General features: G+C 34.4%; 1 protein-coding gene across 3 annotated transcripts; it reads right to left on the reverse strand.

Annotated features, from left to right (window-relative positions):
• Positions 1–1019: 1019 nt before the first annotated feature.
• LOC106134058 (voltage-gated potassium channel subunit beta-2) lies at positions 1020–18046 on the reverse strand. Of its 3 annotated transcripts, none has more exons than XM_060953721.1 (19): positions 17843–18046; positions 17400–17494; positions 16948–17049; positions 16163–16297; positions 14367–14481; positions 13849–13978; positions 9701–9774; positions 8632–8865; positions 8451–8544; positions 7587–7735; positions 7423–7502; positions 7210–7342; positions 6992–7146; positions 6288–6384; positions 5861–5976; positions 5352–5488; positions 4726–4900; positions 4161–4227; positions 1020–3875 (listed from the first exon to the last, which is right to left on the reverse strand). In XM_060953721.1, the coding sequence occupies exons 2-17, from the start codon at positions 17406–17408 to the stop codon at positions 4786–4788; spliced, it is 1875 nt and encodes a 624-aa protein (XP_060809704.1). In that variant the 5' UTR covers positions 17409–17494; positions 17843–18046; the 3' UTR covers positions 1020–3875; positions 4161–4227; positions 4726–4785. The 3 variants fall into 3 exon arrangements, with proteins under 3 accessions (XP_060809704.1, XP_060809705.1, XP_013189466.1); XM_060953722.1 differs by having other exon boundaries at positions 7587–7714; positions 17843–18045; XM_013334012.2 differs by having other exon boundaries at positions 6992–7128; positions 7587–7714; positions 17843–18044.
• Positions 18047–18846: the final 800 nt, after the last annotated feature.

The raw sequence follows: 18846 nt of genomic DNA on the forward strand, positions 1-18846 counted from the left end.
GTCGTCCGCTGGCGATATCTAATACCTTTGTAACTTTAATCACGAGTGGACGTGGTGACGCGCGTTTAAAAATAACGTAGTGTCTTCATTCATCTTGTTACCAAATGAAAAAAAAAGCGTAGTAACAATCAAGATTTTGAACAGGATGGATAATTTCTTGCAGAGGACCTAATTTTTTTAAACCTGATCGGTCATCAGGAAATGAAATGATATTTAAGATTCACATCTACCTACATTTATCTGTGTCATGTCGCAGCACTCGTAGCAAGCAGGTCGAGATTTTTTTCATTAATCGCCTTGATTGTCTGAGCTATAATATAATATAATATAAATATAGATATCATAGAAATCGTCTCAGTAACTACAGAAAAAGATATACCTTACTTTAGTTTTTTACTAAATTACTAAATATAGGTACATATCTTTTAATAATCGTTCGTTTTAACGTTTTGAAATTTTAAGATATATTTTCTTAAGATAACCTTCTTTCGGAACGGAAAGATAATTTCGATTTTTTGAACTGAACCGAATATTTAGAACTGAAACCGCCCGTCCATACATACATACATATGGTCACGTCTATATCCCTTGCGGGGTAGACAGAGCCAACAGTCTTGAAAAGGCTAAATGGCCACGTTCAGCTATTTGGCTTAATGATAGAATTGAGATTTAAATAGTGACGGGTTGCTAACCAATCGCCTAAAAAAAGAATCTCAAGTTTGTAAGCCTATCCCTTAGTTCGAGTCCCAAACTTACTTCGAGGCTAACTCAATCTGTGTAATTTGTCCCGTATATATATATATTTAGTCGTCTTGTACGACATCCATGGGAAAGAGATGGAGTGGCCCTATTCTTTTTGATATTGGTGCCGGGAACCACACGGCCTTCCATTTAAACAAAAAATAATTTCGAACCCATTGCATGTCGCTAGTTAATATTTAATCATTGATATAAACTGAACGTAGGTATTATAATTTCAGGGAAAAATATACCACTGTAATTGTTTTGCATACTTTATTTCATAATTGTGTCAATTATCATGTATGTTTACTGGCTTAAACATTTAAACATAGTATTCTAAGCCGCGTAGATAAATATTATAATACTGAATGTAAATTTAAATGTATTGATATGAATATCTTAGAAGTGAAAAAGTTCCATACGGGTAGGATCCTAATAATGTGTTGAATATTTTTGCAGTACGAAATGGGATAGGTATGTAAATTGTATTAATATTTCTCGATAGGTAAATCAAACTTGCAGTGGAAAGCATATATACTTAGTCTTACGGGTGTTCTTCAAGTTTGACATTCACACAAAAATTTGACACAATGTGTTAATATAAAAAAAATATGATGTTTTACATACATGTATGTATTTGTTGATATTTTTATGTTGTTTAACATACATGTATTTGTGGACATTTAAGCAGTACGCTTTTCTGATGCAGATTTAACAATATGTATAAATAAACCCACTCTATTTTAGCTGGTATCACACCATTGAACATTTATATATGACAAAATATGAACTCTAATATTATGTGCATAAATATTATTTTTTTAACAAATTTTATATATATGTTTTAGTATTTTACATATATTTCACTACATTTTATATCACTCATCATAACAATTTGTACCATACATATTCATTAGCATACATAACAATTAAATTACAAGACAGATTGATGAAAATGTGTGTAAGTTAGTGATAACACGATTGAAAAATGAAAATACGACTAAGCTAGAGAACTTCAAATCTTACAAATGGGAAAGCAGAACTTTGCCAATGTAATCCAAATTATGTGAAACCAAAACTGATGGTAAATAGTGAATGGGTTAAAAAAAAGTGGCTGTTGTTATTTGACGATTTCATTAAATTAAACATAAATAAAATCATACCTCTTTCCTGGAAGAGTAGGCATAGACTACATAATTCCACTTGTCACGATATCTGCATACTTCATTAAATTAACAAAAATACTTAGATCAATACACTGGCAAAGTATACTTTTTATTTTATTTTGAAACGTTTGTATGTAAACGATGGAGATAGCTGCTAACAAAGTTTGTAAACAATTTAGAACGTGGTGAAATAATCTAGTAGGAAAGTATGTTTCTTATATACTAATTACTGTTTAACATTTGTATAACAATAATCTGACAAAGTGTATTACGTTAATGACGATTAAGACAACATTAAGAATATAAAATTATAGACAACAAATTTGTAATAAAATTAATTTTGATACTTAAATACCTAGAAACTACAATTTATAATGTCATAAATAGATAATTCTAAAAATTAAGTAAGTTAAACTGTACTTGTATAAAAAGGTCAAAATGTTACTTTTACCACATCAAATAAATCATATCAAAAAGCCTATGCATGCAAATTGCGACTTGAATGTATCTACCGCGTGGTAGTAATTTCATTTTGTGGAGCGTCTACTCCTAGGGCCTAATGCTAGCGGACCTATTGAAGCGCTGATGTCAAAAGGATTACAATAGGTACCGATTATTGTGTCGAAACCAACAAATCAGGCCACCGACTGTGGCTTAGATCAATCTACCAATACAAATATTATAAATGCAAGTGCACATTACAAAAATATATATCTCTATATTAGTTATTTAGCATACTAACGTGAATATTTTATCGAAATGTCTACGTCAGCATAACAATCCATAAACTATGAAACTTCTAACGTGGTGCTCACTATTACAAATGTTAGGTACTTAAATTGACATCGTTATGGAAAGCATGCAGGAATTAAAATATGTTTAAGCCAGAGTTAGTTAGAGGAAGTGCGAGTCTGTGGAAGCAATATCATATTGAGAAGTCATTAATTAATCTAGTGAGTACAAAATACTTAGCTTCGGAACCTAGATTGTTCAAAGGAATCATTAGAATTCGTTACAATACCCAATTTGAACCATTCAATTTTAAAAAGTCGTAAAGTCGAGATATTTAGCCTAAAAATCGAACTACAAGTTTTTTAATGGATACATTCCAAAAGAACATGCCGCCTTTAATTTTCTAAGGAAAACATCATAAGATTGTTTGTAATTGTAGGAAGGTATACACTGATAGTATTTTACTACATCATAAAAGGTTAAAAACTATCCTGGTTTATTATAACCTTTAACTATAGTACATATACACACATTAATTAGATGTTAACTATTTACCAAGGGTTTCTTTATCGTCCATTTTACAAGCATAGAACATACGTAAGTACTTCCCTGTTTCTAAATTTTACGAATCACGATTCTAGTTCACGAATAGCTACAGCTATTTGCTGTTTGATAACAGTACAAAAATACACCTTTTCGTTGAGAGGTTGCGCTCATAAGATTTTAGTAAACCATGGAAGCATTTGTAAATGCAATTATTTATTTGTTTTGTCATTTTCCTATAGAAATTTTACAAAAGATTTCTATATTTTTCACATTGACGTTTTATTGATTAGCTACTTACTTACGACTGTCTGTGTTCAGAACGTTGTGTCTCGCTTTCATTTGCAAAATAATCATTTGATTTCTATGAATTTTTTCTATGAAAGAGAGATAACATAATGACATCGTAATTTTAATCCATATATTTTGCGAGATTTTATGGAAATCCAGTGTTTCACTTACAAATGTTTTCATTACAGGCTTAAATGTCTGCTGGAGACGACAGATCTAGTCGGGATCTGCGACGGTCGCGGGAGGCGGAGAGTTGTCCTGAAGACGACCTTTGTAAAGAAGCGGACCGCGGGCGAGCCGTGTCGGTCTTGGATTTCTTCACCTTGCTGCCCCCGCTGGCTGGCTGCTTGCCTTTCAGTGAGGACACTGACACTACTATATCCGTCGATACCCCATCTTGTTCTAAAAATTATGATCTGTCAGTATTTTTAAAACTTTTGCAATAACATTGCCATTTTTCTGTAAATAACACAGTTAGGAGAAAAAATAAACTTGAGAAGATGAAGATTTCGCTGAGCTTAGATATCTCAATAATACACTTTATGGATCGTTAAAAGTTAAGTCATAACCACGGCCAATGAAACGCGATAGAAACGTCGACAATTAATGGTACATGTACATTAAAACCTGTGTTATTTAGAGTATATGAACGCATATTATTAGTAATTTTACTATTATTAGATTTACCTGTTCGCTTTATAACCTCGCCGGCATTGTTTAAGAAATATTTAGGTTTATTATCCTTTGGTGATTCCTAAAAAAAGGACAATATCATTATACTACCAACACTAATTGATCGACATACATTACTTATTTCATGTTAAGTAATCTTTTTAATGATATAAGCAATACCACGAATGAAAATATACATACTAAATACACTGACTGGCCCTCATAATGGCCCGCCAATCTTCAAAAAAAAAATTATTATACTCCATTTGTCTAGGTAATTAAATAAAAGTAAACAATTTTGAAATGTCTTATAAATTATCAAATTATACATTTCTCAAATAAAGTATGATTATTGCAAAAGTAATTTTATGCGTCTGTTATTTAATTTTCTTTTTTTTTCTCACGGCTTTAAATTATTAAAGCCATGTCCATGCCTTTAAATGTATTTTTCTACAAAAACAGGTGTATCATGATGGTTTACTTTTATTTATGTGCCTATAGAATAGGGCTATACGCACTTTGATTTTTTATTCAACATAGTATAGCGTGCAACATAAAACTAGGTGATTTCCATACGTACTGCCGACACCTTTGATTTACTAGATTTGGAAGCAGAGTCAGTGCTTCCCCGCCACCACGGTCACTGAATCTCACAGAAGGCCCGCCCGGACTCTTTCCCGGGGGTAGCAGACTCGCCCTCCACAGCGTTGTCACCCTCGGGCTTCGGTGACCCAGTTCCTGATGTGGTGGCACCGCTGAAATGCCAAATTGTTCAAATAAATATTCCTATTAAAATTATAAATAATTTGTAAGGATACACTTTGCAGTATTAGGTAAAGTTTAGACATTCGAATAACATATGTATTTAAACAGTTAGCTTTTGAGGCGGGCGAAGTAACGGACAACAGCAGATATAAAAAGAAATAAACCTTTGTAGACTTTTCTTGTGTTTATTTTTATTTATTTTAATTTACATTTTCAATGTTTTCAGTAAATTTTACATTTTTGTATTGAAATAAAAATAGGTCAGATTCTAAAGTATTTTAGTTCATGTAGGTGTCACTTTTACAGTCTCATATCAACTTATATGTCCACCGTGTATTATTAAGTATGGCATAGGGTGCAACTGGGAACGCGCCAGGTTTAGAGAGAGTGTATTATTTTTATAAATATAGTATGTAATTGATTAGCTAATAAGAAACTTACGTCATGTCCACTCGAACAGTATTATTATTCTGTTGGTTGCGCATTGCCAGCGTGGAGACCATGGGAGGCCGCTGTGGTTTATTGGACAATAGCCTCTCAATCTCCACCATCACCGACGGCGTCAACTGCGGCACAATCTGAAAAGAGATGGTAAATTTTCTTTGAAAATTATACTTAAATTATGCTTAAAAATTCAGTGCATAAAATCTTAGTTAATATTATATAGTAGACGACTGTTAGTAATTATATAATAGTTATATAATTACTAACAGTCGTCTACTGTAACTTTATTTTAATCTATTTAAATACTACGTGGTTTGTGCTCGGGTTCCTTTCTCAGAATGGTAGGCAAAAAGACTTCCAAATGACACGATCCCGGCATACTTCTTTTGCATCATCACCATATCAATTTATTAAATCAATTCAATAATCAATTTATTCATTTTAGCTCGTCGGCTAAGGGGAACTCTTGACCATACCAGAAGCTAATTAAAATTTTAGTTTAATACCTGTAAAGCATGAATATTCTCTTTGAACTGTTCTACGCTTGTTGCCCCCAACAATAAGCAATTAACTGACTCATTCTTCAAACACCAAGCAACTGCCAATTGGCTCATGGAGCAATCTGGAATTTAAACCATAAATTTTTGAACATAATATTTATATTTCGACTAAAATACGTGCAAAAATATTAAGGTCTTTATAGATAATGTAATTTTTTTCCATAATTGTAATAATGTTCGTACCCCACTATATATTATCCGTAATTGAATGACGCAATTACTTAGATAAAAGTTTTTGGCGTAATCAACATTTAATTTACCTTTTTAAAAGTGTATGCGATTCCGCTATTCGGCTATTAAAATACTTGCATTGCTTCAAACCGGAACTTAAAAGAACTAAATAATGACATAGTAAGAGGACTACATAACGCACTGAGAGAATTGGCGAGGTTGGACAAGTCGCGGAGTTTGTCGCCGTAAGTCCTTGGCTCTTCCCCAGTCAGTTGCTCCTTGCTGCCGGAGCTCCGCATCTAGGTACATAAAAAATATAGTAAAGGCAATGAATTTTTGTAACAGAAATACTTATAAAAAAACGCAATTATTAAGCTATAAACTAGTGAAATGTAAAATAAAATTTCTTACCTTGTCCTACATATTATTACCATGAAGCAACGCCATGAAAAAAGCATGAGCACTGTATATTTTATTTGCCAGTAAAGTACGGTACAAACGAATCCTACGGTTTTCACTGAAGAATAAGGTCACTTCATCTTTTCCTGTAGATGTCTTAGGAAAGGATAGGATCTGGGTACTTAAGTAGTGAATCAAATATTTCCAGAGTTTCTGGCAGGAAGGTGACCGTGAAATAGTCGCGAATATTTTTTTTACATTGGAAGTATCACTTACATGTTATTTTATATTATGACTACAGACTATATGATTGTTTCCAAGGTTTGGTACCAAGGCAAACGGATTCGAGAACGCAATGTGATGAGTGAGAAAGGGAGCTCGAAAATAAACAATTTGAACCCAGGAAGAGAATGAAAATAAAGCCGGCGTTGTAAAAAAAAATAGTGAAAAGTTAAATAAACAAAAGAAGTGAAAACATGATAAAGGTGATAAAGAGTCAAAGTTTACTTCAGGCACAGCGAGATCTTCTTCGCACCAACTGAAAGTACTATATTTTCTATTGAAGCGCGATTTGGCAAAGAGACCAGTGATCTCCTCGCGGCCGAGGCCTTTGCCCGTTGTAATAGCAGACCAGACCATCATTCCTGGTAAACAATTAATACCTATAAAAGTGTTACATAAATGGTTACTTAACTACATTGCTCAATAATAAGTTTAAGACTTACCAACGCCAATTTTGTGATATAGCTCAGGCATGTACAACTCTGGTTTTTCACGACAGAACATGTGATATTCTGTTTGTTCCATTATGGGTGTGATGCAATTGAACTGACGACAATTTGTGTAGGCATCCATTATCTGAAATATAACATTTATCGCAAACTTAGTAGATATAACCAGAAATTACCATTATATCTTCTACTCGTCATAAATATTACCTCGGAAGGTGACCAGCGTGCAGTTCCCCAATACATGACCCATCCTTGGCTTATTACAAAATTCATCGCTCGGACTAATTCTGTAAAATATAAATATAAGTTAATAATACATTGTACATATAAGTAATTAAATTTGAATAATTAGAAAACAAATACAATTTTACCTTCCATTGGACAAACAGGATCTACTTTGTGTAATAGAACCACATCGATATATTCCACTTGAAGTCTAGCTAGTGACGCTTTCACACTCTCAACTATATGTTTACGGGACAATCCCCGCTCATCAGACCTGTTATTAGTATGAGCAAACCTAGTGAATGAGAGTTCAAAATTCATTAGGTGCTAGCTGCGCCAAGCATTAATTTAAGCATAGTGTTAACAGTGAAATAAGCAGTATATCTACCAGCAATGAAGCATTAGTAACTCATCTTTGTATTAATTTAAGGTTTCGAAGTCAATGACAAACCCAGGCTACTGCAGTCGCTAGTTGCTACAGATCAAAATGTTACCAAAACATATTATTTACTGCTTTATACAAAACTTGAACAAAATAAAATACAAATATCAAACACTAAATTACATAAAATTAGTAAAATTAATTAAAATCTTCGCATTAACGGTGGATTTGATGCACGTATCATCTACAAACTACCTACGCTAAGTTGTCAATTGTTTTGTATTTATAATCATTTATGTAAAGTACAACTTGATATTGTATTTTCCATGCTACTATTGTTGCATTAACTTGACAGTTTCAGTGAAGTAAACGGATGAATCAATCGGAGTTTAAACAACTAGTGATACTTCATTTACTTCTGTACATATTTTTTAACTTAAGCACATAGAGTTGAATGCAAATTGAATCAATTTACCTCATTGAATTACTATTAGTAGTTCAAGCATAACTAGCAAATATCTAAATAAATATTTCATATCTTTCTCCGTCTAGGGAGATGATTGTAATAATTTTGTAACATGGTGAACGATTAGATTTGAGTGCCTAATTTTTAAAATTGAAAACTTACTTTGTGCTCCAATAAATTTTTGTAGTTATTATTATGCTTGTCCTTCGGACATTTCTCTTTTTAAGAATACGTCCTAATTCAACCTCACCCTTTGCTGTAAAACAAAAATAATATTTAAATTCTGAATTATTTCTGGAAGAAGATATTTTTTAATAACGATGATAGATGATTAGTAAATTACCACAATGAGCTTCCGACAAATCAAAGAGATTAATTCCATTTTCAATTGCAGTCATAATGACATCTTCTGCGCAATCTTCATTTAGCATCGTCCATATGCCCAGGCCAATATTGGGCACTCTCAGTCCAGACTTGCCCAGGTTCTTGTAGCGCAGACCAGGAGTTACCACCGATGGCATAGTTGTGTGATTTCCCATATAAGTGGACATGTGCCGAGAAACTGTTATTTCCCCTGCTGTTAAATAGCAAATTGATGGTGAGTTAACATTAAACATTATCCCCCTGGATTTGGTAGAACCGTCCTGAACCGCCGAGAAAAGCTCGCGGTCCACTTGTGACCTTGATCTTGAAGTGTTTTTTACATGATTACCATATTTGATCAAGATTGGTTTTTTAAAAATTTTTTTTTAGAATCATAGTTTTATAATTAAACTTAAAGCTGAATTGAAAGTAATGAAACAATCAAGCGAACTGTACTTGTACGCATCTACGAGAATGCTACGAAATACCAGTTACCAGTACTTCAGTTTAAGTTTGGTATGTACGATAAAAATTTGAATTGTTTTTCGTGGTTGTTAAGAAAGATATTTCCCATTTTCATCTGGTAGTTTCTATTCATTCCATATACATAGAATTGAAATCCACAGCCAGGCTCCGACCTTGACACAATTCCTTGGCCAACGCTGCATTCTGCCCTTGTATCGCATCGATTTGTTGCTATAGAAACTGTGTGTCGTATCACTTGGATACTATTATATATTTGACATTTAATTTAGGAATTTGTCTCCGTCGTTTTGCTGTATTATTTAAAATATGAACGAACAAAAAATGTTTGAAGCCAAGTTTTACGTTATACGGTTGCATTTTCAACCGTTCAAAAATTTTAAAGTTCAAAGGTTGCTGAGAATGTTTTTTGAATTCTGTGATAAGATATGGCAAAGTTTATACACGTAATTACACGGCAGAATAGAAACTATTTCTTTGCAAAAATGTAGTCTAAATGGAATGGTAAATTCTTAGGTAGGTAAGATGTGAAATAGCTTCTTCAAGAAAGATTTAATTACACTTACCTTGATCTAACATTTGCTGCGAGTTTGCACTAAAATCGTCCATACAATCCAGCGAGGCTATTGGAGCGCGACATCTGAACAATAAAAATATTTAAAAATAAAACTAGTGCTAAATTTATCTAGCCATAAGTAATAAATAGTCCGCTTTATAGTTCCTTACGTTTGGAAGTGTGAATTTCTGTACGTTAAATGAATTTAGATAGCTATACCTAGCCTATATTAATTTTTGTTATTAATTTAAATCAATATAAAAAAATACATTTTAGGGTCCACGTCAATGAACATTTGTTCTATTATCTTAAAAATTAATTATGCCAATTTAATTTATTTAACTTAGTTTTATGTACTACCATATTTTCTAATCTACAAAGTAATTTTTTACTTTACTATCATCTATCTAATATTCGACAACTAAGTAATCTATGATGACTTACTTACTTCATTTCTAACAAAATTTTATTACAAAACTATTTGACAACTGTTTTAGTTATCATAAACCACTATCATATCTATCATGCTTTTTGGATAGACACGACCCAAGAGTCAGGTTATTACAGAAAAGGATTGCCATCTGACCTTCAATATCCTATCAAGAGGATTGGATTTTAAATCTCATTATAAGGCCGTGGTATCTATCTATTCTCTGTTCCGAAAAAAGTGAACTGTCGACTTGTACAGCTTAATTAATCAGAATATAAAAAGAAAGCTTGCTAGATAGAGAAAGTGAGGGGATATGAAAAGGTGTGCTATTAAGAAGGCGGGTGAGAAGCAACGGGTTGACAACAACTTGGAGGAAACGTACCTGAGACTTACCAGCAGTTCTCGACCGGCGGCATCAGCATGAGTAAGCGAAGCGCTCGGAAAACTATGCACTTTGCGGTCGGCAAACTGTTAATATTCATTAACCTTATAAATAGTCTATGTAATTAATAATTCAATACTTTTCACGAAAGACTACATGAATGTTTTTAACAGTTTGCTTACTCACAGGGCTTCTATGGTGGTACCTACTCGCATGCGACGTTCGCGGTGCGCGATGCGGGCGGAGTGTGCTCTCGGCTTTACTTCCCATTGGTAAAATACGTATATTCATACTTTCTTATTTTTTATTCAAATCACAAGGAGAACCTATCTGTAGATTATCTCAAATTTTTGAATCACATAGTTTACGATAATATCAAATTTTGTAGTCTTATTTTGAAGCGATTACGAGCGTGTGAGCGCGTTCTATGGGTGAATATACGTGTTTTTCCTAACGGGCTAGTGTGAAGTGTCCAGTTACCGATATATGGTCGGCATGGGGTTGGAGTCAACGCTGGCACTGTCGGGCGGGCCGAGCGGCGTGTGCGGCGTGCAGCGGCTGATCGTGGACTCGCTGCGAGACATCTGCGAGCCTTCCTTGCCGCCGCCGGCCTCTGCGCCCTTGCACTGCATCTCGTGCCTCCTCATTCCGCTCCTACGCTTAGTAACGGCATCTTAACTCCCTACAAACACCTTAATTGTAATCAAACGTTCATTCGACTCCATGCGCCGGTCCCGGAACGGAACCCGAGGTAAACACGCCCAAGTTGTCTCTTATTAACACTCAGGGATAGTAAGGTAAACATAGAGAAGCATGCATGTCCTAACGCTAACATCTAGACCGCTAAAGGTAATATTACGAAGTCGAGTGATTCACACTGCAACATCTAAGCACTGGACTATATTCACGAAAAAATTCAACAATTATGTCAAAGTTAAACAGTCGTGTTAGAGTGGACACTAAGAGACCAATATTTTATCAACAAGGTCGAATTTCACTCACCGGGAACGATGTGAATTGACTACGTACGCGTCAGCCTGAGAGTACCGCGGTGGTGATCTGCAAACTGCGAAGTTAGAGGTCCGTAGTGGAGCATGGACTGCGCGGCGACGACGTCGCGACGGCGGCGGCGCGGCGCTGGCGGGCGCAGGGCGGTGCAGGTGCGGCGGTACCCGTCCGGACCTGCGCACTCTGCACGCCCTGACCTATTTCTATACTCACCCCGGAATCATGGCCGAAACAAATTCAAAATACTTACCCATATGTTTCAATCTCCATGTCTTCTATTCCATTGTTTTTCTTTTTCGTTATGAAAAATCTCACTATTGATTTGAACATGTTTCTTTGTTATTATTTTAATTTAGCCGGCGAGCAGGAAATCAGCACTTACGTAATGCATCACTGATGTGCCTGTAAATCGATGAAGGTACCTAGGTATCCTGGGAAGCTGCGTAATATAGGAACTCGCGACGTTGTAATGCGCAATAAATTTTATGCTATCAAACGATTTTAAATGCCAAACTATTTATTTTGAACTGCAATTTAATAATTATATGTTAAATTTATATTTTGTATTAATTTTTAAATACTAGCTACACCTGAAGGGCTTTGTACATAGAGATAAAATAATAAAGGAACATTCGAACAAGCAGGTATCTAGATAAGGGAAGATGCAGTCTATATGCAGCTGCGAGCGGTGAAGCATCGAATCGCGGTCATCGCAAATAAAATTTATAACGATTTTCTGCTAAAATTGTTGCGCTCCCATCGAATTCAATTTGTTTGAGATGGTATAAACCTGAGCTCGTGCGACGGTTACGATTAAACGGCTTAAGTGAAATTTGGATCATGGAAGTGCTTGATTATATTTTTAAGGTACGCAACTTTTTCGTTTGTCATCACATGCCCGCCAAATTTTATGTCGTAGGGGATATTGTAGATAACTGTAAGTATCAAGATCTGTCTCCCCCTTCTGACACTTGTTGCTCCTTGCTTTGAGGATTATCACTTTTGTAAGTGCCGTTCACTATGGGCATAAGGAATATTTTTGACTGCAATTTCAGCGCGATTCTATTTCCATAGCGTATGTCGGTCGTTGTGTTAAGTGGTATTGGTGCAACCCTTCTGGTTACTTTGACCATCTTATTTTGTTAATTATGTTTTTTTTTTTATTTGAATAAACTTAACAGTGAATTTTTTCGTTAAGTCTTCGCAGCATTTAATAATATGCCCATAGTTACGTCTCTATCTCTTACGGGGTAAACAGAGCCGACAGTCTCGTACAGACTGAAAAGCCGTGTTCAGCTTTTTGGCTTAATAATGGAATTAAGATTCAAATAGTTACAGGGTGCTAATCCTCGATGGGTAAATAAACAATCTTTAGTTTGTAAACCTACTCCTTGGTCGCCTTTTAAGACATCTATGGAAATGGTCCCATTTTAAAGTACCACATAGCACTTTAGCGTTAGCAATTTAGTTTTGAATTATTTTAAAGTCATAAAATTTGAAAGGGCTCTACCAAATTTCACTTACCTAACTCTGATGTCTGTATTAATAATCTCCCTAAAGTTGAGGCTGTCACTTGCAAGGCATTTTTAGCAAATTATTAGTATGTATGTGCATGGTCGTTGTTCGATTTTATTAATATTGTTGCGATACCTTTATGAAGTTTTTCGATTTATAAAAAAAATCAGAAAGCAAGACAATATATAGCTATGAATTTTTTTTTCCTTTTTGTAGTAAATAGGATTTTTTCAAAGTACATACATATATTCTCGCCACACAAAAAAAATCTTCGGTTGTGATTTTTGATTCAATAACAAAGAGACCGATGAATGAGTGGTATTCAATTCTATTAACATAGCATATTCCCGGCTGCATTATCAATTTTTAAAATCCGGGTTCGCTGAATACAACATGTAGGTGGGACGTATTGATATTTTGAAGTGATTCGTAATCGATGAAGACTGTTATATTTCGGGTTATGGCATAATAAAATGGCGTCTTTAAAATTCATACTGTGGATTAAATAGTGCTAACTTACCTATTATAGTTTTTATTCCATAAAACTTGAGTTTTCTGTTGGCATCCCTGTGGTGGATACTTTTGAATAGGCTCCGTCGTGGATCTTAATCCACCCCACAGGTGACAAAAGATAAAGTGATAGTACGATACCTTTATTATTAGTTTTGCAAGCTCGATGGTTAATAATGCAAACGGGTTAGGATCACTTATAAAGATTGCGGAAGTTAAGCGGGAGCCACTTCATGTTATGATTACCAGACAAGAATCCAGGACTAATGGCAAGAGGGCGATGAAGTTAAAATAACTTTGAAAAGCAACCTACCCAGGGCACGATGGGGCCCGAACTAAGTGTCCAAGGCTAATATCGTTGGCCGAAGCTCTCCAATCCCTGGCGTTGGGGGTGGCGGTGCACCCGGGGGTTCCACAGCAAGCGTCGCTATCCAAAGAGGCATCTTTGGAAAAGAAATATATATATTATTAATTATTAAGTATCTATACACAATTTTGTATAATATTTTTCTATAATAAACTTGGGGTTTTTCTTGAAAGCAATGGGCCAGCAACCTGTCACTATTTGAATTTCTATTCCATCATTAAGCCAATAGCTGAACGTAGGCCTTTCAGTATTTTCAAGACTGTTGGCTATGACTACCCTGCAAGGGTCAAAGTCGTGATTATTTGTGTTTATGACTTCACTTTGTTTAATATATTTTCTATGTAGGCAGTTTGTTATTGGAGTTCATAATTTATTCAGAGATAATTCTTATGATTTTAGGATCATTCTTATGATCAAGGAATGAATTATGAATAAGAAAAAAATGCTAAGGCTATAATCATTACCTCTCCGTGGTCCTATCCTCGACATGTTGATGAAAATTCCGTCATTTTCACTGATAATGCTCTGACTGGACTGTGGTTTAGTCAACTGAGCACTACACGCTTTTTTCAGGGCACTCTATAAAAAAATGACTTAATTACAATTGTATCTATTTGCCTTTACTAATTTATTTATAGACTACTTTTACCTTAGACAGATAGACTAGCGAATTTTTAAAATAAAGTATGGATTTAATATAAGTTTCGTTGGATTGAACTGGATCGTTGTCGAAGAATAGTTCTAAAATTACAATTATTAGAATTGGTCATAATCTCTTACTGCTAGATCATAATATCACTTAAATAACAGCAGAAAAATGTACATATCTTTTTCCACCATTTGTACCAAGGTAATTTAAAATTATTAAAAATTATATTTCAATCCACACTCGCAAGCTCTTCTTGTCGCGCCTTTAGAGAAAATCTCCTCTCTAAAATGTCATATTCTTTTCTTAGCATATTCCGTGATTTCCTACGATGCACTTGGAAAATTCGATATTCAATTGGCACTCGGGAGTGCCACAGAACTTTACTTCTCTAGGGAGGCAATGCTTTACTTTACGTCGACCGAAATTGAATGATTGGTAGTGCTGAGAAACTTGGCGTGGAAATGGATATTATTCTGCATTTTTGTGCTTTAAAGTGAAATAATATAGACATCATAAGGTTAAGATGCATTTTTTCAGCGGCGTATAATAAGCATTTTAAATTTTTATATAATGGTCAAAATTGTTGTACTTATTTTTTTTTAATTTCTCATGCGTCTTGTTAAAGATATAAAAAAAATTGACTTTGTAAACTTCGAGCAGATAGTTTCGTATTTCTTTACAGTGTCGTTAATACATGTTACAAAACAGGAGGAAAACTTTGTCTGTCTATTTAATAAATTGAAATATAAATATTGGATGTGATTTAGAAATAACAGTAGCATAATAAAAAGGAAATAAATCCTGTCGGTTTATCTGTTCATACGTATGTTTGTTTGTTCATTCTACTCATTAAACAATTTTTTAAAATTTTATTTTGTATAGCCATTAAGCCTGGGCATAGGTAGGTATATAAGACATAATTAATTTTGGTTGCTAGAAAACCCTAAAAACTATTCTAGTTAGTAACAAATAAACTAATAGGTAAATTATAACAAAAAAAAGTTGTTACGTATGGAACGATATAGACGACATTTTTCCCCGACGGTCAGCATTCGATCCTCACGACAAACAAGAGTTTTTCACTTGAATAGTTTCACGCACTTATTTGCATAATTATTCAATGCTAACATAATATTTACATCGGTTCTGAAATGTTAATTTTACAATGATTTCCGCAAAATTTTGTGTTGACACGATTGCTACTAAACTTTGTTTTGACAGGTTGATAACGGCTAATTTCTAATCAACTTTAATTGAGATGGTTCTTGGTTAATTAAATTGAATGATAGTTCTATGTGTCTAATTTGTGTAGAATATTTTCTGGTCTTATCAAACAGTGTTGTTGTTTACCATCTTCTTCTACTTATACTTTTTCTTAATTACCTACGACTACTTATACAAAGGAGCAGTGTTAAGATATGTACCTACTTTAGATATTTTTATAAGATTGACAAGGGTGACCGACTCAAGTGATTACTTCGCTTAATAGTGTAATGTCTTATCTAATAGTCAAGTTAAGCATAAGGGTGTATCATGGAGTGGACCATTTCCCTGCACCGGTGCATTTCTAGTAAATCTCTTAAGGCGGCACACATCCTTTTGACAAAATACCTTATATGGCCTGGCTGTATCTGGTATGGATGGTCGGCTGTGTCGCCATCTCGCCGCTTGGCGCTGCAAGTCACACAGTCCATGGTGCGACCACGAAGTGTTCATCCCTCGGAGGCCCTCCACAGCTTCTGCGATCTATGGATTATTTGTATTATATTTTTTTAAAGACATTTTTTAATAACTTTATTAACAATAAACTAAAACTTACCAAACTAGGCCGAACTATAATATTACTTAAGAATAAATATATGTAATATTATTTAATAATTAAAAAGAAAAAACTATTCTACATTATAAAGTACAAAAAATATTATTTAAATTTTGACTTCTTGGAAGGGTTCCCATCACGCAGGCAGCATTCCCGCGCTGTATTGCAATAGCAATACGCTGCGCAAGATAGCTGCCCGCTCGAGGGTCACAAAGTTATCAGGCTTGTTCTTAATTCAATAGCCTTGCAAAAAATGTTTATAAAACAGACAGTTTAGTTTTTGTACATAAATTTAAATGCTACATCAGTATTATTTTATTCCTACTAGTTTCACAAGTCAAACAAGCTACCACGCGAAGTTGATTCTGAAGTCTCATAGAATTTTCAAATCTTTAGGATACAATGTTTTACTTTACGTTGAGTTACTTAAATGAAACGTTTTTGATCTTTGAAGGTTACGTGGTGTGAAGAATTTACTTATAAATTTATTGTTTCTCGGCTTTTCAACTGCTCTTTAAAATTTTGATTCTCATATGTACGAGTAGTAAGTAAAACTTAAGTTCTTAGATAAATATACCTCCCTCTTCTGTTCCTCCTCTGCCTCGATAGCTCGCTGATGTAATAGTTCCTTGTCCAGTTGTGCCACTTCTTCGGCTTCTCTGGCTTGTTCCTCCTTTTCCTGAGAAATAATATTTAAGCTCATAATCACAGAATAGGGGGTGATAATACAGTACTAAATGATCAGTAAAGAGATTTTGCAGGTTAACTCCCTGCAAAAAAGAGAGGGTGCTCTGTAGAAGAAAGCAAACATGAGAGCGACGCTACCATCCAATGATTCGGCTCGTGTAACCGGAAGGTTGATAAAACCATGAGTGGTGGTGTGAAAGTTACTCTTTCGTCTACCATTATAACGAAATGCAAGAGTTTAAAAGAACCTAAAAATGATATATTATATTCTATGATATTTTCGGTTAAGTTACTAAGTTTTCGAAAGTTATATTTTGAAAGAATTCCTTTGTTTTTACTTACCTTTTGCATTTGACGTTCATGTTCAATTTTCTGTTGCTCAAGTTCTTCTTCTGGTATAGGGGGCGTGTCGTCCCCACTAGATGTGTGCTTTGTTCCTACAACAAGGATCTTAATGAAATTAACCGCATTACTTGTACGGTTAATTCAATTTAATATCAATTCAATCAATTTAAATTATCTTGGAAAAAAAGCAGTGTAGTTTATTATTAGCGGAAGTAATTCCGCTCTATAAATATCGTAGGTTAAAATAAAACAATATTCTTAATATATATCTTCTTTAGAAGACAATGTCTTGTAAACGTTCACGATAAGATTTGCATTAACTTTTGCTAAGTCCAGCCTGAATGCGTGTTTATCAGATGAATTACAATTAAAAGATAGTTCAAAACATGGTAGGTACAATGAATATGTTCTGGGCATTAAATAGTTGATACTTGTCTTACCAGGAGGGGGGTGGTACGATATCCAAAATTGATGCGCCAGCTTGACTGTTTAGAAGAACCTATTAAAAAATAAACAATTTCAAGGTTAAAGTCAGCGTACGTGACGGAGTCTCAGACGTATACTGAATCGCGGGTAACGTGTGAATTTATTCATAGAAGTTTATTTTCACGGTTACATATACACACTGATGCTACGTATGGAGCCATTGGCAATGGGCCAGCATTGGCTGACTAATAATCATTGCCCTAATTTTTTTGGAAATTAATAAATAGTGACATCATAATAAATATTTAATTTCTCAAATTTAGTTTATATTGAATTTTTGGATAGCTCAACTTTGAAAACATGCATTTGTTTGTGCCGTATGTTTCCCGGTACACACCATTTCTTTATAAAGCTCATACATCTAGTGCCACTTCTGCCATGAGCCAACGTAGATTAGATTCTCCTGCAAGGGTGGCGAAGGTCAGGCGGGATTCGCTACATATAATAAAATAGATAGATAATCACTTTATTTGTAAATCTGTAACACATTGTACTTATACTTAGGTACTTACATCACGTACATAATAGATGTTTAGTAGGTATAAATAGTTAATCGAAGACGACGTAGGTACAATAAACAGCGTAAGTAACATTCCTTGAAACCTAAATGATCAGGATCATTGTTAACAGGCACACCCTGGGTTCTTCTCGAAGCCGACGGTATTTAATAGCTTTACGAGTAGGTACCAATCATAGCGGATTACTTCGAGAGTTCTTATACCGAACCATGACATATAGGTATATGTGCATAATACATCCGTACACGTTACACCTACTTATCTACCACGACTTGTAAGACACTAAAATTTTAAGTAATGCGGTGCGGGTGTGTATATTTGCTGTTTTTGCTTTGCTGTCGGACTTAATAAAATAATATTATTGTTTTAGCATCCTAATTCATTTATTATTCTTAAGCTAACAATATATAGCTTTTAGTTTAATTATAATAAAAAGAATA

The sequence above is a fragment of the Amyelois transitella genome, chromosome Z, assembly GCF_032362555.1.
Source record: "Amyelois transitella isolate CPQ chromosome Z, ilAmyTran1.1, whole genome shotgun sequence".
NCBI lineage: Eukaryota > Metazoa > Arthropoda > Insecta > Lepidoptera > Pyralidae > Amyelois > Amyelois transitella.